At 45.1% G+C, this 26,774-nt stretch overlaps 3 protein-coding genes across 4 annotated transcripts; 2 read left to right on the forward strand and 1 right to left on the reverse strand.

The window, feature by feature from the left end:
• Nucleotides 1-16: 16 nt before the first annotated feature.
• Nucleotides 17-3,977, reverse strand: LOC116653953 (uncharacterized). Its single transcript, XM_085550604.1, has 2 exons — nt 3,442-3,977; nt 17-3,243 (listed from the first exon to the last, which is right to left on the reverse strand). The coding sequence occupies exons 1-2, from the start codon at nt 3,975-3,977 to the stop codon at nt 2,988-2,990; spliced, it is 792 nt and encodes a 263-aa protein (XP_085406730.1). The 3' UTR covers nt 17-2,987.
• Nucleotides 3,636-6,410, forward strand: CBLN1 (cerebellin 1 precursor). Of its 2 annotated transcripts, none has more exons than XM_015873918.3 (3): nt 3,636-4,242; nt 4,376-4,495; nt 5,441-6,410. In XM_015873918.3, exons 1-3 carry the CDS (start codon nt 3,976-3,978, stop codon nt 5,636-5,638), a joined length of 585 nt encoding a protein of 194 aa, XP_015729404.1. In that variant the 5' UTR covers nt 3,636-3,975; the 3' UTR covers nt 5,639-6,410. The 2 variants fall into 2 exon arrangements, with proteins under 2 accessions (XP_015729404.1, XP_085407178.1); XM_085551052.1 differs by having other exon boundaries at nt 3,694-4,242; nt 5,487-6,410.
• A 122-nt stretch (nt 6,411-6,532) lies between these two features.
• LOC146760548 (uncharacterized) lies at nt 6,533-24,944 on the forward strand. The gene is made up of 3 exons (XM_085550605.1): nt 6,533-6,597; nt 6,728-7,400; nt 24,767-24,944. Exons 1-3 carry the CDS (start codon nt 6,533-6,535, stop codon nt 24,812-24,814), a joined length of 786 nt encoding a protein of 261 aa, XP_085406731.1. The 3' UTR covers nt 24,815-24,944.
• The last annotated feature ends 1,830 nt before the right edge of the window (nt 24,945-26,774 follow it).

A 26,774-nucleotide genomic window follows, 5' to 3' on the forward strand; every position in this document is an offset into this window, starting at 1 on the left:
TAGAGATTTGCCAAAATTGCAACTGGAATATGTGGGTTTTTATTTAAACATTTTATCACAATCTTTGTGAGCATTTCAAAGTACATCAAAATACTGGGAGAACACTAAGGTTATTTTGTTTGATAGTCTCTGGGCAGAAGTAAGATCTGAAAGTAGAAAATCAGAACAATTTTTCTATAGAAATCAGGGCAAGCCTGGTTTAACTGGACCAAAATACAATTACAGAATGTTTGGATAAGAATATATGCAACTGTCTACCTGGCAATTCTTGGGTGCACACCTCAGACAGCTTATGCACGCTTTAGCTGTTCATGTTACTGGCTGGCTTTTACCCTCTGTGCCTGTTTTCTCCTACAAGAAGAAGTAATCACAAGAGAATTCCCTTGGCCCAGTGCTGTTCCCCACTGGCAACGGAAGCAGCCTGTCTGTGCCATTCTGTCTTTTCTCTGCTGTGCAAAACCTGTGCTAGCAGATGCACAGTGCAGCAAGTCTGCAGCCATTCTTATTCCATAGGGAGTGGGCTGACAGCACTGCTGCTGGGTGGGACCCAACAGCTTATTTGTTCCTGCTGTGTGCTCTCATCGGACTCAACCTGCTTCATGAGATGCGTTAATTGCTTGCTGGGGAAGCTGAAGGTGACACCGTAAGGAAATCACCATAAATACATGCAAATCTCTCTTACAACTGCAAATCAAACAGTTGTAGTAGTGCACAGTATAGATCAGCAAGAGCTCTTTTGCTTTAAATCTCATTTTCACACATCTTCAGACTGTACAAAATCCCAGCAGACATTAGGAAAGAGGGGTATCTGAAGTTTATAAGGGCAAATCTGAATCCCTGAATTGCCTTTTTGCCGTTCAACTGATAGAGCAGAGAACAAACTGCATTTTCAGAACTGTGAACAAACCACATTTCATATAAGTTATCTTGTTACAGGCCAGACCTTGTATTTATAACTCAAGAAGAATTAAATCAAAAGGCAAGTAGTCCATGAAAGGGTGGTTTTATACACAGCCAGCTAAACTCTTGATAAATTGTTCTCTTGAAGGAGAAAATATAGGCTTCTAATAGATTTTTCTGTACTTGTTTTCAGAGAAGCTTATGGTTTCTCCCCTTGGAGGCTTTCTTTACAATGGAAGCTAGTTGAATGCCTAGTGAAGCTGTTTCCAAGGGTGATTTCCCTAAAACAGGATTAGAATTCACTGATAATGTAATGCAGGGCAGGTAATGTTGCTGTTGCTTGTGGTTTAAACTGCTTTATGGCTAAATTATATTTCAGTTTCTAGAGGTTCAGTTCAGTACCTCTGAGCTTTCAACTTGCTTCTGTAAGGTAAACAAACAAAAAAAAACAAACAGGTTTTTGGTCTTTCCATATATACATATATAATTTTTTCTGGACTAAAACTAGAAACTCTCTCATTGCCTGAGCAGGACAGTAACCAGTCCTGAAATGGGTCATCAGAAATTTATGAGGATCATTCTGAATCTGTAAACCAGACCAGCCAACCAGCCACATAAACCAGCTCAGGGCTAGTTACCACCAGGTGGATGGTTTACACATTTTCTCCACATCCACAGAAATGTCTTTGAAAACAGACAAAAAATAAGGGGTTCTACTTGAGAAATACCACAGCTTCAGTCTAATAGCAATAACAAATACCATAGTTGGTAATACATTGACATCGTTGCCATTGCATCTGAACAAGTGCCCTATTGTATCTCAGTGACATTGATTAACAAAGCAGTTTGTAATTAGATGGAGTAACGTAACTCACGGCCCTCTGTAAACATCTGGATTTGCAAATCTGCACTCCTACCTATGAGCTCTCTGCCACACATTGCTAATTAAGCCATGTTCTTATATATCAGTACATACATCCTCCTGCTGAGCATCCTTTCTTTGTTCCCAGTACAAATAACAGCCTGTTGTCAATACAGAGAAAACCATCATAACTGCCTAGCTCAGCATGTGACATTTAATGAAAATGAAGTAACACCTCATTTGCATAGCTGGCGTTACTTTATTAAAGCCAGAGCTGCAGAATACAGCACAAGTCAAGTGTGCAAGACTGACAGTCCATATGAACGATGGTGTCCAGCACAGACAGGTTTGCATTTCTCCCTGCCTGTCTGCCCACCTCCTGTTTGTAGGGTAGGGCTTCTAGGATATCAACAGATCTATTCCTTTTCCCAGCCCCCCCAGTTCTTCATTACCTCCATCCCTCTGAGCCCCCCCTGCTTCTCCCAGAGGAGTCCCCCAGAATCACCATGGGTGAACTCCAGCTGAGGAGGAAACCCATCAAAACAGAGCTACAGAAGGCAGTGCTGTAGCACAAGAGTTGTGTCTGTTGTGCAGAGGAAGGCCCTTAAAAGAAGAACATATAGGTATTTTTTCACAGTGCCAGAACACAGCTAAACACTCAAAACTTTTAACAAAGTTGTGCTCCTCCAGTTTGCATTTCCCTCTGCCATTTCACCAGTATTGACAAGGAAGCAAAATCCTTATTGTGGCTCATTCTGATTTGCTTCAGCCCCATTGATATATTCAGAAATAACGATTTTATTTGAAGAAAGTTTCTGATTCTGACCTTGGCGCCCAGTTCGGCAGCGATACAGCACAGACCAGAAGCTGCCAGCGGGACAACTCCTGGCAGCCTGTGTGTGGCTCCTCCCCCTCCTTTTCACACTTCTCAGGAGAGTTTTTCTGTCTGCTATCGCCGATGCCGCCCTGACCATCTTCCTTCCCCCGTCTCCTTGCTGCAGTTGCGCTGCCCCCAGCCGCCTCGGTGCTGCTGCCCGTCCCGCAGCGATACCCGGCTCCCGCACGGCCCGAGGCCATCGGCTACACGCAACCTGACCCCCGTACCGCCCCAGTTCTGAATGTTTAACTTCCAGAGAAGATGCTACCAACTCCAGTTGATTTTAATTTCTGAACACAAGTTTACTTTTGCACGCATCTGCTGCTTAGAAAACTTTTGTTGCAGAGCTCATAGTTCATAGTGAATCCCTTCTGCTCCGGATTTGGCGACGGCAACTCCGGCACGGACGCGGCGCCAGGTCCTTCGGGCCGGGATTGCCTCTCCGCAACCAAAAGGGCGCTGGGACGCGCTGCGCGGGGTGGCAGCTGCGGGGCCGGGAGCTCCTTGGCAGCGGAGCGCCGTGCTGCGCGATGAGGGCTCAGTGAGCGAGGAAAGTTTCTTGCTTACAGCCGGGATCGCGCTTGTCGCCCGAGCCCCTCCGCTCCTGCGGAACGAGACGGCGCGGTCAGGGAATCGTCCCGCAAAGCGGTCGGGCCGGCTGCACGGTTCCCGTGCGCCCCGACGGTGCTGCTCGGAGGCGGCGGGAGGCACCTGCCCCGCCCGCAGCCGCTCGCTTCCCGCACCCCCCGCTCCGCTCCGCTCCGCGCCGCCCCAGCCCCATGCGGCGCCGCTGCGCTCCTACCTGCGCGGTGCGGTGCGGTGCGGGCTGCTGCCGGGCACCTGCTGCTGGGCACCTGCTCCCGCGCCCGCGCCGCCTAACAAGCGCGGTGTCGGCAGGCGGACCGCGCGGCCATTGGCGGCTGCCGTGCGGGGCCGACGCCGGTTGGGTCGGGCGCGGTGGGGGCGGGCGCGGGGCGCTGACGCCAGCACGGGGCCGGTGGGGAGGCGGGGCCGCGCCCCTCGCCGTCTTTGTGCTCGCCGGCAGCCCCGGCAGCGCCGCCGCCTCCCGCCGCCTCCCTCAGCCCCGCACGGCTGCGGGCGGCTTCGCCCGGCCCCGCACCGCACCTCCCCGCACCGCGCGGCCCCGCTCCTCTCCGCGCTATGTGCGCCGGCGCTGCCGTGCCTCCTCGCGGCCGCTTGCTTCCCGGCGGGGCGCTCCCGGCCCCGCTCTGAGCGCGGCGGGGCAGCGGGAGCGGAGCGGAGCGGTGCCGTGCCCGGACGTGCCGTGCCCGGACGTGCCGTTCCGCGCGGCGCGGAGCGAAGGGAGCGCGGCGCCATGCGGGGCCCGGGGCCGGCGCTGGCGCTTGGGCTGCTGCTGGGCGCGGCGTGGCTGGTGTGCGGGCAGAACGAGACGGAGCCCATCGTGCTGGAGGGGAAGTGCCTCGTGGTGTGCGACTCCAATCCCACGTCCGACCCCACCGGCACCGCGCTCGGCATCTCCGTGCGCTCCGGCAGCGCCAAGGTCGCCTTCTCCGCCATCCGCAGCACCAACCACGAGCCCTCCGAGATGAGCAACCGCACCATGATCATCTACTTCGACCAGGTGCGGCGCGGGGCTGCGGGCGGGAAGTTGTCGGGGCTGGAGGGGACGCACCGCCCCGCGGGGCTCTGCCCGCCCCAGGGGGGAGCCGGGGGCCGGGGCTCGGCGGAGCGCTGACGGTGTCCTTCCCTTGCAGGTACTAGTGAACATCGGAAGCAACTTCGACTCGGAGAGGAGCACATTCATAGCGCCCAGGAAAGGAATTTACAGTTTTAATTTTCACGTGGTGAAAGTCTACAATAGGCAAACCATCCAGGTCAGCCCGCGGGAACAGCGGCGCGGGGGGAGCAGAGCGAAGCGGGACGCCGCGGGGCCGTGCCGTGCCCCCGGGCACCCCCCGCCGCCCCGCCCGAGGGCCGCGAGGCCACGAGGCCTCCACCGGCAGCGAGAGCCGCCCCGGGCCGGGAGCTGAAGTCCCGGAGCACGGGCAGCGCTGTACGGCCGCCAGAGGCTCCTGGGACCGGGGCGGATGGGGGGCTCCCGGGACACGGACCCATCCGGAATGTGTGAATGCAGCGCCGCATGCAGACATGCAGGCAGCCTGTACACACCTTTGGTGTGTGGCTCGGTGCACACGCACCTCTGTGTAGGGATACGGAACTACCGGCCCGAAGCCAGGTAGCAGAACCCAGGCGGAAGATGTCTGTGCAGCGATGCGCATTGCAAAGGTGAATGCACAGCTGCAACGCCATAGTGCTTCCCACCTTAGGTTGGGTAGGGAGTGCGTTGCTAATGTGAGGTATGCAGTCCTGGGGTCGGCAGTGTGAGCCGAGGAATGACTATTGACTGTTGTGGCACATTGTCTTTGCTGCCTGGCAAAGGCAAACACCCCTGAACACACCTCAGATGTGCTGAGTGGTGGCTGTGGCAGCGCTCAGAGGTTCCGCATAGAGCCACCTTTCATTGAGTATGAGCAGAGCTCTTTCATAGCCTGAAAGCATACGGGCACCCCACTGAAATCCTTCAGAATAGGATCAATGCCTTGTTCCATATGCACGGGGGGTTTTGATGTGGCTGCCGCTCTAAAACAGCGGTGAAAGCCCTCTTCCCTTGGAGGGCACACCTCAGCCGGGCTCACATCGCTGTTTCATTTTTATGGGCTGGAGTTGCAGCTGCCAAAAGAGGCCCTTTCCTAACGACGCTTTCCCCTGCGAGGCGAGCCTTGCACTGACTGAGGGCTTTGTTTTATCTTGCTCTTTAGGTGAGTTTGATGCTAAATGGGTGGCCAGTGATTTCTGCCTTTGCAGGAGACCAAGACGTGACCCGAGAAGCTGCCAGCAACGGAGTGCTGATACAGATGGAGAAAGGAGACAGAGCTTATCTGAAACTGGAGAGAGGGAACCTGATGGGGGGCTGGAAGTACTCGACATTCTCTGGATTTCTGGTGTTTCCGCTTTAAACCACATCTCATCCGAGAGAAGGGAGAGCTGCAAGTCAGAGAATCTCCTACAAGTTCCCCAGCCCCAGCTGGGTGTATGGAGCTGTGGACAGCGGACTTTTTACGTGCAAATATTTAAGAAGCTAAATCCTGCTTAGGTTGTGTACATCGCTTTGAAGAATTACTCCTTATTTCCGTTGTGTTGCAGCCAACAGGCGGGAGACACAATAATTGATCACAGCCCCATTTCTATTCCTCTCTCCTCCCACAGAATTAGTTCCCATCTCTGTGTCACTGTGTAATCGGCCATCGTTCCCCATGGTTTCTGCCTCACACAAGTAGACTTTAGGTATTTCCATTGTCCTTTACAGCATATTTTGTAGTTTTGTTTTTAAAACATGTTAATCTCGACTCTTTTCTCTGAGTTTTAACTTAACAAAACAAACAAACAAACACACAACAAAGCAAAAGCTCAAAGTATTTTTGAATACGTGGACGCCGTGGTGGAAGAGCAGATGCTGCTCTGGCTGTGTGAAGGCTGAAGGAGCCGTTTCTACAGGAAGAACTGTTTGCAGCGAGGGCTGACCGCAGTATTTCAGTATTTCTATGTAATTCTGAGTGATTGTGAAATTTAAGGCTGCTAAATGTTTTGACGCTTGTTTTGCTCTTGTAAAATGTGGCCCAACTAAACGCCAGGAAGTATATTGAACTTTTACTATTACTCTGTAATATATGTGTGAATATGGAAAATTAATTTTTGCTTTAATTCAATAAAGTTTAAATGGGACTTTTATTTTTCTTAACCCGCACTGAGGTTCCTCACTGCAGGCGGCGGCGCGGCCCCGGGCAGGGGCTCCCGGATCCCACTATCGATGCGTCTGTCTGTACTACAGCCTGTAACGCGCAGCTCGTTTTATGCGGCCGTCTGAAGCGGCTTTACGACGTCTTTATCCTTCGATGCTAGCAGCGTTTATTCACCGGTATTATTTTGTTCACGGTCTTTTAAAGGTGGAAATGCCATAATTTTGCAGCACTCGGAGAGATAACTACTTTTATTCAAAGGTGCGGACGAGGATTTCGGTTGGAACGAAAGGCGAAGCCGAGCTGAAGCGGGACGAAGAGCGCACGGCGGCGGGGCGGCTCTGCGCCCACGCCCGGGGCCACCGTTCGGGTCCCTCCGGAGCTCAAGGCGCCGAGGGAAGGCGGCCCCGGCCCCGCCACCCACCTCCAGGAGCTCAGCGGGAGCCCGGCAGCGACTGGGGAAACGACGGAGGTCTGCGAGGAAGGGCTGATAAGGACGGCAGTCAGGCCGCCTGCTCCCGGAGTTGCTCCGCAGCTCGCGCAGAGCACTCACTGCTTCCCCCGAGCGCAGCAGCGTCCCGCAGCCGGGCTGTACAGAACCGCCCGAGGGCCGCAGGTGTCTCCGATTTGTTTTTTTATTTCCTCCCCCCTTCTCCTTTGTCCCCCTCCGCACAGTAACCAACCGCCCACCCTCAGCTGTGACTTTTCCCCAGGTTGCGAGCGGGGCTCGTTAACTCGCTGCAGCTGGAGCTCGCTCTGCCCAACTGCAGCGAATCGCCGCTGTGCGCTGCCGCGCAGCCCTGAACAAAAGCGCGAGGCTTCGCCTCGAGGCCGGGCACGCGGCGGAGGTTACAGCCCGATGCTCCCTCCCGTCTGGGGGGGGCTGCGGCCCCTCAAGGCTTTGCGGCCGCGTTCCGCTCCCCGCAGCGCTCTGCCCGCATCCGGGGGGTCCGTTCCTCTCAGCCGTCGGTCTCCGGTTGATGTAAGTAACGTCTGATTGAATTTATTGCTGATTAGAGCTGAGCATCGGTTTACAAAACGAGAAATTATGCCTCGTTCAGTTCATTAGCGTGACGGGTGTTTGGTTTATGAGTAGATCGCTAACGCTAATGACCGGAGCTGATTGATTTCTAATGTGAATATAATGACGCAGATGTAGGGGAATTAAGAAAAAAAATCCACACTGATAATTGTTGGGTTTTCAGGGAGAGCGTGTGGGGGCGAGGGGTGAAAAGAAACCAACCGCCTCGCTCCTGTGTGAGCGATGTGGGAATGGAGATTAATGGAGACGGCAAGTTCGGTCCGAAAGGAGAAGTGCCGTAACTCCGGGTCTGGCGTCGCGCTGCGCGTTTCCCTCGTGGCCCGGGCTCCGCTGCCCGCAGCTGCCACGCATCGTGCGGGCTGGGCTCGGGGCCGGGCGCTGGGGGGGATCCGCTCATAGCGCGCTGCGGGGCCGCCCCCGGCAGTGAGCCTGTATCGCTCCTACGGGACTGAGCGCTGCGGCCGCCAGGTGGGATTCGAGAGGTGGGGAAAGAGGGACGGAACGCGAGGAGCGGGGTTAGAGCAGCCTGCGGTGCGTTATCCCCGAGGGTGACCTCAGGGATCCGCTGACGTTGAAGGGTTACGTGGAGCGGAGCGGTCGGGGCGCTGCTGGAGGCCGTGGGGGTAATCGGGCTCTGCGGGAGCCCCGCGGCGCAGCTGTGCGGGATGGGGGAGGGTGAGCGGGGGGCACCGCTGCCGGGAGGGCCCTGTTAGACCGCTTGGAGAAGACGCCCCGCAGGTGCACGGGCAGTGCCGGGAGACACGTGCTGCGCGGGGGGAGGAGAGGGAGGGCTCGGCAAGGCCGGCGGTGATCGGGCGGTGTGCGCCTCGGGACAGCGCTGCTCCGGAAGGTCCAGCACGGCCCGGGGGCTGCACCGCGGGTGTCCGAGCTGCGCGCGTCTCCGCACCTCCCACCAGGCGCCCTGGGTCAGGAGGTGGTGGGCGCTGCCCTGATGTGAACGGCTGGGTGCGGGGCTCTACCTTCCTTGTCTTGTAGTAGCTTTGAGCCTTCTGTCGGACGAGTGAGGTGACGCTGTTTGTCCTTCTGCCACCTCAGATCTGCGTTGGGATGATAAGCAGACCGCCTTTTAAGTTACAGGAGTTGAATTTAGTTTTTTACAGCGCGGGGTTCTTGAAATGAAACAGTTTCTGTTCTGAGCTCAGGCCCTGGGGCTGAAAATCCCCTTGGAAGGTAGCTGTGCCATCTGAGGTTCTAATGCTGCGCAGCACCTAGACTTGCAAAGCCCAGGGCTCTCCTGCTTCTTGTGCTTATATCACTAGCAACAAAGCACTGAGTGTTGGGAGCCTCCCTTGAAGAATGCAACTCCTACTGCTCTCGCATTAGCAGCCTTGTAATTCTCTTTGACCTGCTGTGCTACAGGAGATACACCTTTTGGTCTTAACTTCTTTCTTTGGTGTGTGCCTCTGCTGCAAGTTTAAGAATAATTTAGTTGGGGGAGACCAAAGCTCTTCTGATCTGTCAGAAGAGGAAGACGTGAGGAATGCTGGAAGATATTGAGTACAATAAAGGCTAAAGGTGTGATTGTCATTAACTTCTGCTGTGTACGGTATGTTAGAAGAAATATTAGCGCATCAACTTCAGTTACAAATCCCACCAGAAATTTATTTCCTAGAGACATGCAGAAATAACATGGGGCTTTACTTTTTGCTTTGTCTTTCAAGGACTGGAGGATTGCAGGACTCCTGTTCATAGTGGAAATTCTCCTATTGTTCTTGCACTTAATGCTAATACATTTTAATGTTCTTCTGGTATTTTGGGCTCAGGGTCACCCAAGTCAGGGCCATCCTCCTTGAGCTTCTATATTGGCAGCGCTTCCTAACATTGTCAGTGGTAAATAACACTACTTAAATGATAAATATTGTCATGGAAATGAACATTATCCTGAACCCGTTGTATTAATAATAAAAACAGCCAGTAATCATGTGGTGGTTGTTTTCAGAGTTGCTGTCACCACAGTAGTTCTGTTTTTCTGCTATCAAATAAAAGTGCTGGGTTTGGGGGAGGTGAAAAGGTAAACACGATGTATTACTCACTCCAACGTCTTTCTTTCAACATTCCTCGTGAAGCACTGTGGGGTGCTGGTGTCAGACTGCCTGGTCTGCTGACCTGGTAAATGACGTTTCCATTGGATGAACAGAGAAACACCGTGTTCTTTCCCACTCGGGTGTTCCTGAATTCAGAACTGTTAAAATCTGGTCTACAGAACTTGAAATCCCATCAGTTCTCCTTTGCACTCCAACTTCCCCATAGTTGTTGTGCATATTTTGAGTCACCTGCTCACATTTTCCATTGTTGTTGATCTGTTGCTCCCTTTTGAGTGTTTGTGTCATTTATTCTACCTGGTTTTATACTTCCCAGCTATCAACAGAGCTGAGAGTTTCCCTCCTGCTCTGTCTGTTAAGCTGTAGGGATAGGGAAGCTTCTGATCTCTCTCTTTTTAATCTGGTTTTATTGTTCCTTTGCTGTCTCCTCTCTGGTGATTAATCTGGCTATTGCAGTCTTTGGTATTGCAGTCTTTGGAGCACCTTTCTGAGGGCTCAGTTGTTCTTAGAACCCAGGTGATCTCAGCTTCTAGTGTCAAAATGAAATGGCACAACCAGTTATGTCTGTGATAACAAAATGAGGCTCAACACTTATTAGGGGCATAATAGAAATAATTATGGAGGTATCCTTGCAGTTTGTTATGTGGCCAACTTCATGCAGTGGTGTACTGAGTAGAGATACCTACTGAATTGCCTGCAATATATTCCCAGGTCTTTACTGTGTCTTGACTAAGCTAATTGGGAACCTGGCCAGTAATTAACTACTATTGATATGCACAGACTTACTAACCACTCATTTAGCATGCCATCTACACAAAAATTGCACGGTTCTGATCAGAATTAAGTTATTTTCCCTCACTGGGCTAGGGCAGTGTTGAGTCTGGAAGCACTGGTTTAATGTAGCGTTTTTAGATCTATGAAAGTCGTATTTGTTTTCCTAAGGTCTGTAGTGATAAGATTTCATTGACTTAAAGGTACTTTGGAATGGGTACACTGAGAGGAAATGATCTTCAGGAGGAGGGGGATCTTTCATTGTTACAGTGGAGGTTCCAGGGCTCAGGATTCAAAGCGTAGCTTTAAATTCCAGTGGGTTGTTAAATGAGGTTTTTCTGCTGACGGAAATTTGCATAGCTGTATTGCAGTGCATATTCTTGCACCTTATTTTACACCTGGGACCTTATGACAGAAGCCGGGAAATGATGTTGTTACAGGAGTGTGTCCCAGCCCTGTTGCCTCTGCTGTGCCATGCAGCAGCTGTACCTGCATGAGGCAGAGGTGGTGTGGATAACTCAGACTTTGAAAGAAACACATCCATGTCTCCTTTCTGCCATTTTCTTATCTATCCTTTGGCCTGTATAACTGCACAAATTCTTTTGGGCTTCATTTAAGGATCACTTAAAACTTTTGGATTACTGGAGGCATCTGAGTGCAAGGGCATGCCTCTGTTGTCCAAAACTTCAGATGTCTAAGACGAGTGTTGTTTGTTTTTTAGATAACTGTAATATCAAAAGGTCAGGGCTGTCTGGCGGTACCAGTGATGGTAACATCAAGTTGCATCAGTACATGGTTTTAGTTGCCTAATTTGCTCTGGTGCCGTGAGAAGCTTTTCCTACTTAAAATATCTTCTGCATTCTTAATAAATGGTTGTAAATGAAGAAAAATGGTTAAAAGTTAATTATTATGTTTTCACTTGGATATCATCCCTCTTTTATTTTTTAATTTCCCCCCCCCCCTTCAATCAGTAGTGGATTTATAAAGAAACCACCTCCCCTCTGCCCACTGGTAGCCTCTTAAATGATACTTAAATTGTTGTCTTTTATGGGGGCGGAAGCAGTCGAGTTGTTCTGGAGCTGTTTTAAAACAAAGCAAGTGTAATACTTATAATAACAAGGATGGAAATACAGTGTTTGTTTCTGATGCGTTTCTGTTTATTTTATGGCTCTGATTGTTAGACTATCAGGTGGTGTTGACTTCTGGAAGCAGGCAAGCCCATGTTTGCATTCTCTAGGCAACTGGTCAGTGGTTATGGCTGCTTTATGGCAAGAATGGTGGTAGTGTAGCCACATCTCTTTGGTTATACCTCAGCAGCTGGGAAGATAAATGAGTCCTGTGTAACTATAGATCAACTGCTGGATAATAATTTTAGTTTAATGTTTACACATGTTCTTAATGTTCCCTTTATTGTGTTTTCAGCAAAGCTGGAAGATGTTGCGAATGCAACGTTGGGGTGTTGTTTCTAAATTGATTTAATTAGATCTGGTGTGATTAGCGCAGCTAATGTCAGCATGTTTCAGAGAAGGGAGGGTTCTTTATTCAGGTTGGCTTCCCATGTATTCTCTTAATTTGAAGTTGTGGGAATATATTTTATGTTTTCTGAATACACCTGTCACATCTTGCCTTCATGGTGACAGCATGTCATACTGCACCGTGTTCCCATCTTTTTGTACCTACACTAATGTCTCGTCAACAGTACTGCACAGAGGCTTTTGTTCCCAGCGCAGTAAGCTCCTACCTGGCTCAGATTCCTCTCGCTCAGCCTTCTACCTCTGCAGTCCATGGAAATTTCCTTCCTGTTACATTGTGGCAAGGTTTCAGTGAACGTTATGTCTGTTCTCAGGGTTAGAGGAAGAATGCAAGACAATCCTTTCTGCATCTGGGCAGCAAGAGAGTGTTTTTGCAAGCTGGAAGGGAAGGGGCTGTAATGTGGTAGGAAGTGCTGATCGCTTTAGAGAAAGCGAGGTAATGACCACAGATGACCACTTACAGGAGAGCTTTAAAGCAGCAATTTTACCTCTGTGCTCACAGCAGTGGTCGTGTGCTGCTGAAGTACAGTCTGTTAAATGGTGAAGCACTGTGTACATCTTCTGATGTGGTTGTTCACATCCTGTGTTCCCCGTACTAGATGTTCAGCTCTTCAGTGTTAATCTGGGTTAGTTTGTTCCTTTTTGAATAACCCAACCCTATGGCTGTGCCCAACAAGGGTGGCTGCCTTTGTTGTGCAACTCAGTTTGTGACTGCCTTACTGTATATCTACTTCTGTCAACTCAGAGATGAGCTGAATTCTTTCCTTTTGTACCCCCCTTTCCAATTTTTCCCTCTACCTTTACACGCTGTTCATGCTGTGCTTTTCCTTTCCATACTTCGTTTATTTCTTATTTAGAAGAATCCCGTGAGTGTGTGGTGCACTTGGTGTCTTTTTTAGCTTTTCCATAATGTGGCTGTGCTTTCTGGTGGCAGTGACCAGGCACTGGTAATTCCCAAGCACGGCATGGGTGCCCCAGCACAAGAAAGACACGGAACTTGTGGAACAGGTCCAGAGGAGAGCCCCTAACATGATCAGAGGGCCAGAGCTCCTCTCCTATGAAGAAAGGTTGAGAGAACTGGACTTGTTTAGATTAGAGAAATCTAGGGAGACCTCATTGTGGCCTTCCAATATGACTGTTTACAAGCGGGGTTGAAACTTGATCATCATTATGGTTCTTTTCCAATAATATGTTAATTCTGTCTGAAGTTCTGGCTGCCCACATCTCCCATTGGTTCCTCAGGAGGTGGTGGAGATGGGCCTCTTCACAGAGATATTGATATCTATGGTTCTGCAGCACACTTGTAATGCACTTGACATGAAAAATATGTATCCAGTTGAGAGCAACAAGGTGCTTTGTGCTCTTAAAGTTAAGGCACTTCAGTATATGCTCACCAACTAGATGCACCTTCATGATGGTTGGTAGAAGAGGGCTATTTTATGTTTAAACCAGCAAATATGTGTATTTAAAAAATTGAAATGTCCTTTTAGAAGTAGCTATGGGCACCAGACAGCTGCTTGTAAGGTAGGGGAGACAGTGTGTTCTGTGCTCAAGCCCAAGTTAGCAGGTTTGTTTTGTTTATCATTATTTAAAAGTTACTTTATTCAGAAGTGTCTTTTTATTAATGCCTGTTGGTGTACTGTTATATTGGTAAACACAGTAACCAAAACAAAGAAATGTTGCTCTGCATTGTAAACATACCCAGGAGTTGAGGTCTGTTTTCTGTCTGCTTTTAGAACAAGGAGATGAATTATACCCTTTGCTTTGGCTTTCTTGCTTTGCTTTGTTATCTGTGCAGGATGAGGCAGCAACTCTTCCCTTTTCCAGTCATACATGACATAACAGCCCAGAAGAATTACCCTACTGGTTGCTCCTTAACTAAGCATCCATCCAGGTTCATGGCTGAGCATGAAGTTTCTTATGGTTCAGAGCTTAGTGTTACAAGGGAATAAAATACTTCTCCCTAAATAATAGTGAAAACACAGCTGGAGGCATTTAGTTCAGGGCATACAAGCTATTGTCCTACCCTTGCCCAGAGAGCAACGTATATTAAATAGAAGATGTCTTCCTTTGCACTCCAGCTAAATCAATGTTATTTCTTCCAAAATACTGCTGCTTCCATTCCTGAAGATAAAAACATAGCTCAGTGTCAGTACATAACTCTTCCTTCTGGTATTTCTGTCCTCATCCAATAGTTCTTAGCTTTGTTAGAAAAGGAAGGTTTTTGTTATCCCTGGAAGCTTAAATTGCTTTGCTGGCAAATCTGGTTCATTGAAAGGACTGAGGATGAAGAACGGATAGGGAAGGAACAGAAATTAATTTCAGATTTTCTTCGTAGCCTCCTATTGTTATGATGTCAAGACCATATATCCTCTATATGGCAAACAGGGCGTGCATTGAGATTTCTTTTTTTTTGTCTAACAGTTAGGAGATGTATTAAATGTGCGTATGATTTTTTAATTGTTGGACTCATCTTTAAAACGTAGCCAGGATGCTCTCTGATGTTTTTCCTCAACATCCACTTGAGAAGGATGAGTATGAAAGGATTACATATATATATATATATATATTTTTTTTTTAAATCCAGTTCTGTAGAAAATAGTGCCCTTTTCCACTTTTTAATATGGCACTGCTGTGCTTTGAATGCTGTTACCTCACACTAGAGAGCTGCTAAGAATGCTGGATTAAGAAGTACTTTCCTTAACTGTGGGCTCTGATTTAACACTGATTTAACACTCCTTTTGATGAGTGGATTCAGTTACTGTAAACATGAGTTTTTCCAAATAGACTATAGGTGTAGAAAGAAGGTTAATGAATCAGTTATGGGGGGGAGGATGGGGGAAGCTTCTCTAATTGATGAAAGGTCTGCAGGGAGTCAGCTAGACTGCACACAGTTGAGGCAAGCAGGCTGTGGTCTGTGATCTTGGATGGTGGTTAGTTATTGATGACTGTATTAAGCATTCTGATGTCTGAAAGACAGACAGCTGCAGTGTGCTTAGCTCTTAGCAGAGGAGTTTTTTTTTCCCTCTTACTTCTGCAGCAATCAGACTTTCAGGATACCAGGAATGAAGGGAAGCACTTATTCACTAAGTATGTCAGCTTGCAAACTTTAGGTACAGTTCTTCCCTTTTTTCCATGATGTGGGAACAAGAAGTGACTGATGTTCCTTGGAGTTTGGATGTTTGCCCCAGCTCTGTAGTATATCTGATGTATGCACAGATCTACCACTGCACCCTGGCAGTGCTGTTTTGACCTCGGAGTGACTCCTGTCCCGGAGGTTCTGCTCCTGAGCTCCTGGGCTGACCGTGGCTGGAGGATGTTTTGTCAGAAGGGTCCCAGGCTCTCAGTGAGAACAGAAGACAGAGGGTGGATAATGAGCAGAGTTGGAAGGTGAGAGTTGTTCTGTAGTTCAGCTCTCCCTTGGCCAAATTCCTGCTCCTTCTTGATGTGCCTAGTTCTTATGTAGAGTCAGTCCTCAGTTTCCTTTCAATTAGAGCTCCATCCTACTTTTCTGTCCCTTGCAGTTTGTGGAGTTTAATCGTCTCTCAATTCTATTTCAGCTGTATTTTTTTTCCCCTTTGCTTTCATGACTCAGGACTTTTTTCCTCTTTTCCTTATGCTATGTCATTTCTTCTGGCTGGAGCAGTGTCCTCTTTTTCTGAAAGGAAACATCAGTCCTGCAAGAGGATTAAAGGAGAGTTTTTAAATAAATTCCCAGGGAGTCTCAACCCTTTGCAAAAACTGGAAGAAAATGGCAGTGAGTTTCAATTATTTCTGAGCTTTATTTCTGCATGGTATAATGTAATTCATAACACTGTCAATAAAAGCAGGAAGAAGAGATAGCTGCAGGAGTTACAAGAAAAACCAACTTAATGAAATCAAAAGCACTATTTAACTTCAAAGCACCATAGAGGGGGGAGGAAGGGCCGGAGTGAGGAACGCAAATCAGAATCACAAATCAGAGCATTCTGGGAGAAAACAACTTTGGAAAGACTCAGAAGTGAAGATGAAGTCCCCCAAACCAGCAAAAGTGATGCTTATCTGGATGCAGTTCTGAGTAGATTAGGAACTGAAGAGGTAGGGAATGTTTAAGGAGTTGTGATTTATATTGTGTGCAGAAAGGGAAAAATAATCACAAACTTTCCTCTGGGTAAAAGGGATCAGAGAAGCACAGTCAATTTGACTATATTACAGAGACAGTGTTTAAAAAATAAACAAACAGCCCTGCAGCTTTCTCATCAAACCTCCTGTGTCTTCAAATAACAACAAGTCCAAGCTATAAATCTTAAAAATCTCCTTCAGTCAAAACATGGACAAAATAAAGCTCAGACTCTCCTTTAAGGTTGGTAAATATGTCAGAGGTGAGATCGCAGCATCTCTTCTCCTTTAATAAGCATAATTAAAACCTTAGCACTTCATTCCCATACCACTTGAAAAGCAAATAATGAAACAGAGAAGAACATCAGCAAGGTGCTGCATGCTCTGTTCTTAGCACTGCATTTCCTACCAACTCCAGTTGTTATTAGCAGGACCAAGATCTGGGTAACTTCTGTTTCCCCAGAAAGGAAATGTTTCTGCTGCTAATGGAGAGCATCAGCCTGTGGTGTGAGCACAGTGCCTTGAAGGCTGGGAATGATTTGCTTGAAATAAAAGCGGAGCTGCATGAGATTTTGCTGAGAGGACATCAATGAGGTAATGACAAGTTACAGCCAGGAATAACACAGCATTTGTTTCTTTTGTCATAGGATGACTCCGTTATTTGCCCTCAGAACTGTTTTCAGGTTATTAGGATCTGTGTAACTTTGAGCACGTTGCTTTTTGAGTTTATTTTATTGAGTCAAATGATAATTTGCATCAGTTCTCATGTGCAGGAATTGTTGCTTCATTGCATAATAAAACTGTTTCCTTAAACATTCTGCCTAAGGCCTGTGCAGTGTTACAGGTTGTTACAGCTGAAATAAGGAATGCTGCTTCTAGTTTAAAAAGGCCCGGAATGTGATGAAGTGAATGAATCTTTCCTTGCAGCATGTGAGACAAAGGTTCCTGGTCTGTGTTCCCTGTTAGCTGAAACCATATTGAATTTTTGATTTGATGGGTATTTCAGGTTATTCCTGACTCAGATTTACTTGGACCTAGCAAAAACTACTTATTTTCTTTCACTAGTAAATTATTAGGCACGTAAGACTAATGCATGTTACTAATATTAAGGCATTCAAAATCTTTTTTTCCTTGTCAAATAAGTGGATCCTTGGTTTGTCTTTTCAAAACTCAGGTGATTAATTTAGTTGTTATATTGTCGCAGTGTCACCTCAGGAGGCAGATTCATTTGTATTTTGGTTACATCCCAATGTTATTCCATACAAACAATGAAATTGGAGGTAACTGTCTCAGGGCTGGGAAGCAGAGAACACAGTCTGAACACACCCTGAAAGGCCCCAGTGTGTGTCAGGTCTGTGTTTCCAGCCCTGCAGACCCCTGCTGTAATTCCCAGCTGATGTGATACCACCGGATAATAGCAACTGCTCCTGCAGAGTTCTGCTAGCCATAATACGGTGCACACTGTATACAATAAAAACAGCTCAGCTTTATTACCTGGCTTGCATGCCTGGTAATGAATAGAAGGAAGGCTCTCTCCCTCACGAACAGCAAAATTTAATATAGTCTCTTCCTGGAGTTGCACCGGTGGGACTAAAAGTTTATCTCAGCATTCCAAGGGCAATAAAAATCTAAATTTAAACTTGGAATGTCTTACTGGGGCAAGAATACCTAGAGGCTGTGTACTCTTCAAACTTTGTTTAGGTCATAACTGCTTATGTAAAGTTAGTTTATAGCAGCTAGTTAGGTTTTATGTTTTTGAGCACTGTCTTCATTACGAAGGAGAGACGTATCAAGTGGAGGGGGTGCATATGAAAGTTCAGCTCTGCTTTACTGTTGCGTTTAATTTAGTTTCTTACTGCTTAGTGCATGGCTATGTGAAGAAATCCCTAGCTCTTAACCTTCCTGTTACAGTTGCCTTTAAAATCTATTCTGATTCATTCCCATAGTTAGACACCTCAGATATTTGGAGTTTATGGTTAATATGAAAGAGAAGTGAAAAAGAAACTGGTGAAGGCTGGCATTAGCAGGGAATCTCCTGTTAGCTGTGGTCGCAGGTTGGAAAGACTGTCTGTAGAAAGTAAGCAGATGCCAGCTAGTGGGCTCTTGGTGTAGAGCTTCATTGGTTCAGTGGTGGCTTGTTCTCTTTGCCCATAGCTTTAAAGGGGAGGATGGGAAGCAGAGAAGGTCGCATGCAATTTCTGCAGCATGAATATGAGCAAGACAAGATGAAAAAATCAACTGGAGATTTTCCTGAGGTCGTATCTGGTAGCCAGGGCATTCATCAAGCACTATGTGAGGTTGTGAGTTGCTGCTGCTGATGTTCTAAGATCCTCATTAGCTGTTTTCAATCTGGGAAGTGTGAGAATATTGGTGTTAGCTACCACAAAGAAGAGATGGATGTGTGGAAGGGGGCAATTCTGGTGATAGAACTTGAGAGGAAGGAGCATTTTCCTGCTTAGCAGCCATTTCCATCTCTGCACATGCTTTACATATATAGGAACACAGAAAATTAGAGAAAATAGTTGAAGAGGTGTGCTTTTTTACAGGTATTGAGATGTGTTTCTGAATCACCTTATGTAAATCTCCTGATAAAATTCTAACTACTTTTATTTCTTCTGTCTTAACCACCACTCCCGTTTTTCCATCAGTTGTTGCTTTATGCATCATTTGTCAGTTTTCTCTGCCTTCCTCAGACTGCTCGGATTTCCCTTCATCTTTTGATACCTGTTTCACCATGACTCCTGGCACACTTCTAATTTCCAGTGCTTCTGGCATTCCCTGACGTTCAGCCATTAGCACTGCTAGTTCTTTTTCAGTCTCGTAACAGTGTTTTAATGCATTTTCAGCCCTCTGTGCTCTGAAATCCCCACTAGTTGGATTTCTTTTGGTGGGCCGATATGTGGGATTTCCTCTGATGTCTGTTGGTGCCCAGGCTTCCAACAACAGAGCTGCAGCAACTCAGCATTCTTGGCAATTGCTGTGTACTCCATCTTCTCCTTGTGTCCCCTGCTCAACACATCTATTCACACGTGCTGTACTCAGAGTTCTGCTGTTAATTTTACTTAACATTTTCCCAAGACTGCCCATCTTCACTGTTCTGCCAATGCTGCTTTTGGCAATGAGCAAACATTAGTTATTCATAAGTTCCATTTGTGCAAGTCAACTTATTACTCAGTAGACCTGTTATGGTCACTATGGACATGTTAGAGCCTTTCAAACAAAACATTGCTGTGTTGGGCTGTGTTAGATTGCACAGACATCTGGAAGTGTTTGATTCTTCCAAATAATTTTAGATTTCTATGGGAGAAAGATTTTTTTGTTTCTATCATTACATGCATTATTTTTACTAACCCTAATTCTTTAAGGGCAATACGAAATACTTTTTTTAATGGAAAATGAGTTACAGCCTTATGAGCTGCTCTGGAATGTAGGAGCTTCCTTTAAACTCAAGCAGTGTTACTTCTGGGAGCAAAAACCTTATTTCTTTTCTGTGACACTTTGCTGTTCAGCTGCCTTGAAAGAGCCGTTTAAGGCGCTGATTGTTTCTGATGGTGACGGCAGTTGCTGCAGAGAAATATATGGCTGTGGTTTGAAGATGAATCTATGGCATAAATTATAGCATGAGTAACTTTTCTGTGATGTTTGGCTTCACCCGTTGGTTTCACAAAGGCACATAAACAATTCTATGCTGCAGTTTTAAGTTGGCATTACAACCGGGTACTCATCTTTTCTTACTTGCATGGCTTGCAATTACTTTTCGGATTTCCTCATAAATATTATGCAGTCTTTATACTGAGTGTTCTTCTCTATCGTTTCAGTGACTTATTGTTACTCGTGGGACAGTTGTTCCAGCAGCTCCCTATGTTTGCAAACTTACTACAAAAGTGCAAACATTTGGAATTGTGCAGATGCAACTGTGTGCCTAAGACTGCCTGCTTATACATCCTACTGACAATGTGTGTGTGTTGATCCTACTCATTGACTCTATGCAGACATGGCGCAGTGTAGGATGCTACAAACATGCTCCTCAGGAAAGGTATAGACAAGACAAAGTCAATTATTACTTGCCACTGAACACTGTAGAACTATCAGAAGAGTAAAAGTAATCAGCTTCAGTAAAAAAAACAAAACAAAGTCTTATAGTGATTAACTTTTAACATATAAGTCCTTTGTAGGTCATTAGTGGGGTAATTGTGCATGTATGTCCCTGCTACAGAAAACAATTCAGACCATAATCTCATAATGTTGAATTCTACCTGGCAGTTTTACTTGAGCTTAATTTCTTTTTCTACTAATGCTGTTAGCTGGAGAGTTATGAGACAGGCATCAGCTGAGAGCACCAGGGGAAGGACAGGTATTGGCAGTGGCATAAAAGCAGAAGCGGAGGAAAAAGAATAGCTATTGTAGCAGTTATCAGTATTCTGCTAATAGTCTGCTCAGACACAACTCTGGAGTAAAGCAGACGTTCATACTGCAATTTCTTTCAAAGTTTGGAGCTATTCGTCTGCAGGGTTACAAGACAAAAGTCTAAACCTTCCAGATATGATAGTATAGCTGCTTTATTGAATTGCGGTAAGGAGAAACCTTAAAAGCTGTTTCCTTATATGTAAATATTCTACTTCCTTCCCATTGGAGGGCATGTGCACGTGGGCACCAGGCTTTCTTAGAATGCACTTCTTAAGATAGATGATGTCTTTATATGTGAAAAGAAAAGCATCTGTCACTAAATATTCTAGGTGAGTAAGAGAGGCAAGAAGCTTTTAATTTAGGGCTTGACTGACCATCCAGTCTAGTGTAAGAAGGGCTCTTGTTGGTTTCCATAGGTTCTTTATTGTCACTTTAGCGAAGGAGTGCTGTGTGCATCCAGGTGGAGAGCAAGGGATCTGAGTGCTGTGCTCCCTAATGGGGGGATGGCACCAGGCCTTGCTGCATAGAGAGCTGCGTTGGCAAACCTGTAAACTCTGACTTAAGGAGGGTCCTGTTGGTTTGGCATTAGCAGATCTGTGGTCTACTGCTTCTTTTCTATTGGAGGCATGAAACTAGAAACTTGAAGTCAATGTTTTCTTTTAAGTTGATATGCTTCAGATTTTGTCTGTGCTGTTCATAAAAAAGCTTTCTCATTTTGTGCAGGGTAATTGTTAAGCAAGGAGAAAGAACTTTGGTGAACAACAGAGTTTGTGAAAGATGGCATTTTATAATGTCCAGAAATACACCTCAAGATGGGTTATGTTTACCCAGCAATGTCCTTAAGAGAAAGGACAGAATTCATTAGAAAATGGGAGGGAAGGGAACCAATATCTGGAATTGAGAAAAAGAGCTGAGATTTTCAGTTCTGGTTGAGAAAATGAATTAAAATATTTACTTATGTAGAATAACCGTATTTCATCCAGTTATTGAAATTGATGTTTTTGCTCCTTTGAGAAATCCTGTTTTCTGAAATTAAACTGTCACTGAATTTTCAGTTGGAGTTTTTTGTTGTCGTAGCTGCAGAACAGACGCAGTTAACTGGGATCATTGATAGAAACCCATTCGGTCAAAAGATTAGAGCGCTGAGGGGGGTTCAGATTACATTAGAAAGCATTTGTCATATTCAATATTATTGCCAGGGAAAATATGAAGAGAAAAATAGGGGATACCATATCGGTATTCTCAGTTGTAAGCTCTAGGTATTATTATTTTATGGATTTTGCATCATTCATTCTTCTATAGTCTGTCATGTATGCTAAGATTTATGCAAGTCCAGTGAGAACATTTTGGGAAAACACTAACTTCCAGTGGAGTGGTTTATGAAGGTTAAAATTAACAGTAATAATTCCATTGCATTTTTAAAGGCAAGTATCATTTGGAAATAGATGGTAACTGTAATAACTACACTGATGTTTTTTACTAGGCTTTGTTGTTCTCACTGGCTGGTCCTTGAAGGGAAATATTTTGTGTGCACGTTTCTGTTGTCTGCTTTGTGTCAGAAAATGCATGTAAAATGCTACCAAGTCTGACACCTACTTTGTCTCTGGTGTTTTCCTTGTGTAAAGGAGTACACAGCTGCATGGAAATGGGAAAAATGTCTGCTGCTTCAAATAAAGTTCCAGCCTTCTAGAGGTTATTCTCAGCTGAAGTCAATGGAAAGGAGCGACTAGACTTGTTTTATGTCAGATAAACAGGTACAAGAAGGTCTGAGAAATGAACTTAGCACTCCATTTAGGTGAAAGTTTCTGGCAAGTAAAATGTGTAGATGAAATGAGATTTGTTTCTTCCCAACCATTTGTAAGAGACATTGCTGTGTTCCTTTTTCACCCAGTTTTATGGGTGTAATTGAGGTGTGGTTTCCATTGTCTTGAAGTCTGAAGAATGAATTTTTCTCTCTTTGATAGCTGCTTTAAAAGGAGAGACTCTAATTATGAACAGGGAGTGTAACATTTATCATTAGAAAGCTAAAACAGAAAGTCATTTCAAGAGAATAAGGTTTGTCAAATGCACTTATGTATTGAAATATTTTGAAAAGATCTCTCGCTGAAGATTTTTTAAGGACAGAAGCGTAGAAAGATAATTTCATTTTTTGACGTGTTTTACCTTTGCAAAGTTACTGGGCTGTTGACAGGTACAACGAGACGTGCTACGCTTACATGCTATTAGTGCAGTGGGCTTTGAAAAATGTCTAATACATTGGCATATCTGACAATTTAGGGTATTAGTTAACAGTAAGACTCTGTAAATAGAGGGAATTTTAGCTGCAACTGCTGACTTGAGTGTTCAGTCAACATCTACAGCACAGGGCTGAACTATACGCAACAAATAATGCCATTTAATGCTATAGAGATGGAAGCTGGCATTATATGCCATGTATGGCTCAGTCTGAGAGCGGTGGTAATTGCAATATATTGAAGTTTTGCATTGTAATAAAAATAGAGACCATTAGTGGGTACCATTTATGTCATTAGTATTTAGTGTCTGTGTGTTGCAGCTTTTTTAGTGCTCATAAAACTGTCTCTGCTTGCAGATATGTGACAGCACTGATATAAATTTAAATGTTTGGAAATCCGTAAGACATAAAATATAGATAGTAAATAGGGGCATAACACTATAGACAAAAACTTAATAATTTGGCACACAAATGTTTATATATTTGCATGTCTAATGCAGAGATTAGCATAATGGTGATCACATTTGTACCATGGAAGAAGTTGATTAAACAGACAACAACAAAGAAGGTAAAACCTAAACACATTGTACTAGAACAGCAGAGAACTCTTTCAGGTTGCAAATCAGAGCTTTAATGTTGGAAGGTGCATCCTCTACATATGTTTGATGGGATACTGGTTTTCCTTTTTATAGGTTTTATTAGTAATGACTCCTGTTCCATTAACTAGTAGTATTACAGTTTGTTCATAAGAAGTGATTATACAAAAAGTATAAAATGTGAAAGTGAGGATAAAGCAGTTAGGGAACACTGAGATTGAGACTGGATGGTGCTTTTTTAAGAGCAATGGAACCAGCCAGCAAAGGGAAGATGAACCAATGTTCAGACCAAAGCAATAACACTTTATCAGGAGCATGGCTGGCAGGAGAGCAGGCTGAGGAAAGACATCTTTGTAGTGTGGGGGTGGGATGAGTCCAGGAACGTGGACTGGGGTATGCCACCAAATGCTGTATGATAGCCCAGCATTACAGTCCGTGTTGTTTGGAATTCTCAGCGTAAGGTTTTCATTTAAGAAATTCAGAAGCCAGATTTCCATGCAGAAGTTCTCTGGGAAAGCCATCCTCTCTCCTTGATTTCAGGAGTGCCCATCCTCAGTTGTTGCTGGTTGTTTGAGTGGTTCCTACCATGGCTGATTTGCCTCTAAAGGAGGAGCGCTTTGCTGTCTGGTTTTTATCTGTGAAAGTGATGGACCTGAAGCAAGGGGTTCTGAGGCTTTTCTGTGCTCTCTGTGTCCTCTTCAGCTCTGACCTTTACATCCTGGAAACACACTGGAGGTTGGCCACAGAACTCTGGGGGGATTTGGAGCTCAAATGAATTGTGTCACACTAAGAGAGAACACAGAAAACAATAAGCAATACTTCTTCATTTGGAGTGAAGAACAGGAAGCACTGTTAGGAAAAGCATCTTTCCAATTACATTTCCTTTCAGAGGAAAGTTTTATCAGCGTTTTTAGTTTGGTGTATATTAATGCTTAGTGTTAAGCATTAAGCAGCATTAGCTTCTGTTTCAGAAGAAAAGAAAGCCTTTGGAAAATGTGGATCTCTCCACTAAATGATGAGGAGTGAGCAGGGTGGGAAAGATGATGGTGGGTGTGAACATCTGCAGGAAGCATGGGGCTTACGTGAATGTATGTTAAGGTGAGACAAGTAGGTGCTATTCAGGAGCTCAGGCAGGAAGCAGAAATGAGACTTCTGTATCGTGAATGCAAATATTTCAGTGTCTCTTACGATCTAATTATGGGAAGTGTTACAGTGGAAATCTTACTGCTCCTTTACAAAGTATACTTTTGTCTGTTTGTCTGTCAAAACAGGCTGACGTGTAAATCTCTACAATGTTTCCAGTCTTTGAAGCATTCAGTACAGCTATTTATATTCACATAAATTCTGAAATCTTTTTTTGAAACTTTGTGTTTCTGATTGCAGAATTCAGCATCTCTTCTTAGCGCACTGAATACTGATGGCTTGGAACACACAGCGATAATGCGGCTGTGAGCGCTACCCTGCTGAGAGGCATTTCTAAAGGAAAAGTGATTTTTATATCGAAGGTTTTTGGTTGATTTTTAGAATTAGGGGAAACACTGAAGTGCATTAAAAATATTTAATTCTCCTGTACGCCACTAAATTGCTTGTTGCTTTGTTTATCCAGCAGACATATGAGAGCAGAGCCCACTTTCTGAAGCCGTTCTGTATGTAAGTTTGTATGAGAACCACTAGGGAACAGAAATCATAATACAGCTGGACAGGTGAGTTTTGAAGTAGAGACTAATATATGCCTGACCAGATCTGTGCATGCTTATTAAATGAATGTGGAAAGGAAACATATGTATTGGTATGACTTTAAGAGTTCTTTAAATGCCATTGCATGGTAAGGCAGATGACTATTTGGTTTTCTAGCAAGAGGTGGGCGAACCTGCTAAAATACCCAACTTCAGGTAACACGCACTGGGAAAATTGTACCAACTGTAATTACCAGGAGGCCCTACATGATGTCTCAGTGTAGCGTACTCTGTTAAACAGGACATGTGGATGTGATGTTTTAGTTGGAAATGGATGTTGAAATGGTGGTGAGTATCCATTGGACTATATGAACAAATGTCATATTCTCAAAAATGTGTTTTCTCTTACTGTATTTTCTTAGACTTTTTTTTTAGGTTCACTTTTGCTCTGCTAGGTGTAACTTGCTGTAAAGTTGCTCTCTTGTACTTCCTCTTATCTTGTGGGTAGATAGTGTATCATCCCTGATTCTTTTGGGACAGTCAGCCTTATTAGGTTACCCAAATTGCTACAGGTCACAGCTGAGATGTATTGCTGGAATTTAATAGGAAAGCTTGCCCAATACAGACTCAGCTGTTCTTACTGCTTGTTATTGCTTTCATGAGAAGCACAGGAGATTATTGAAGGATATGTTTATAAAATATACAGTGCAGTACAGCTACACACTAGCTTTATGCCAAATTAGGTCTTGAACTTGAATGGATTCAGGCATCTACTGCAGTGTAGATTACAGTTCTCTGTGTGACCTCACACGTGTAGGTTGGCCTCCTCCTGGCTTATTTAATCCATCTGCAAAATGGAGAAAAACAAGTACTTCGGTGGAAAAAAACAGGTATGCATCTGGACCCAACTGTCTTGGGTAAATAAATTACAGATAAGGCAGTGGCTCAACTGAAGGGATAATAAAGAGGAAATGCAAGTCTCTTTGTCTTCTACACACATTTATCATTAACCTAGTGGTGTGCTGCGTTTAGATTTATTGGCTATGTTCAGTCTCTCTGGACTTCCAGCAGAACAGATGTGGAGCCATCGGCTTTTCCTGCAATGCAGTACGCCAGAAGAACTGTGCGGTTTGTCTTATTGGAGGGAACCTAAGCAGTGGGTTTTAGTGACTTGTGAATGAATCAATAAAGCATGTTCCCATAGCTTTCTGAATTGTCTCATTCATTAAGAATGGAATTGGGCAGTGGAAGATTGATTGTTGTTTTTATTTTTTTTGTGACAAATCAGCTATTCTTTCTTTTCCCAGCAGACCTTCATTTAGACACTGGATTTCTGGAATCACAAAGCTCTGTCAAAAATACTGTGCAGCTTTTAAACCGCGCTCAGAATGACATGAGCTACCTTTAGTAATACCACTCGGCTGACTTAAATTGGTGGGAAGGCGCTGAGCTCCCACAGCTGAGGGTTGTATCTCATGTGAGAGATACATGGACAGAGAAGCACAAAGAAGCATTACTTGTTGTCTAAGGGTGTAACTGAGGACTGTGCTTTGTATATCAAAATGGCTTATGACAGCTCTTGACAATTGTGATGTGTGATATAATACATTCTGCTTCAAATGCATCTAAGTAATTGCTGTTGTATAGGTGTGGAACCAGTTTAATTTTTGGCAGTCATTTTAAATGCACTTACCTTTTGCTTACTAACCACATGTCTGTGAAACCCTGAAAGAACTTACCTTCACAGATGTGTTTCATCTGAAAATACTTCACCTGCTTGGCACATAGAGACTACTTGGGTTTCATTTAATTGAGTGATGATGTGCGTTTAGGTTGTGGAATTCATGGGTAGTGCAATGTTCATCCTGGAACCTATGCTCTTAATGTGCATGTATGCATTTCTAGTGTCTTGAACCAATATTAATTTTGCACACGGGC

This window comes from Coturnix japonica, chromosome 6, assembly GCF_054131305.1.
Source record: "Coturnix japonica strain WE chromosome 6, WE-NBRP24, whole genome shotgun sequence".
NCBI classification, from domain to species: Eukaryota; Metazoa; Chordata; class Aves; order Galliformes; family Phasianidae; genus Coturnix; species Coturnix japonica.

What these genes read in the sequence shown, in the direction of transcription:
- CBLN1 (XM_015873918.3), top strand. Translation starts at nt 3,976, where the DNA reads ATGCGGGGCCCGGGGCCGGCGCTGGCGCTTGGGCTGCTGCTGGGCGCG. An exon ending in TGATCATCTACTTCGACCAG is followed by an intron (nt 4,243 to 4,375) that starts GTGCGGCGCGGG and finishes CTTCCCTTGCAG; the next exon opens with GTACTAGTGAACATCGGAAG. An exon ending in ACAATAGGCAAACCATCCAG is followed by an intron (nt 4,496 to 5,440) that starts GTCAGCCCGCGG and finishes CTTGCTCTTTAG; the next exon opens with GTGAGTTTGATGCTAAATGG.
- LOC146760548 (XM_085550605.1), top strand. Translation starts at nt 6,533, where the DNA reads ATGCGGCCGTCTGAAGCGGCTTTACGACGTCTTTATCCTTCGATGCTA. An exon ending in CTAGCAGCGTTTATTCACCG is followed by an intron (nt 6,598 to 6,727) that starts GTATTATTTTGT and finishes GCCGAGCTGAAG; the next exon opens with CGGGACGAAGAGCGCACGGC. An exon ending in GCCGTCGGTCTCCGGTTGAT is followed by an intron (nt 7,401 to 24,766) that starts GTAAGTAACGTC and finishes TTGTTTATCCAG; the next exon opens with CAGACATATGAGAGCAGAGC.
- LOC116653953 (XM_085550604.1), bottom strand. Translation starts at nt 3,977, where the DNA reads ATGGCGCCGCGCTCCCTTCGCTCCGCGCCGCGCGGAACGGCACGTCCG. An exon ending in CACCGCACCGCACCGCGCAG is followed by an intron (nt 3,244 to 3,441) that starts GTAGGAGCGCAG and finishes CTCGTTCCGCAG; the next exon opens with GAGCGGAGGGGCTCGGGCGA.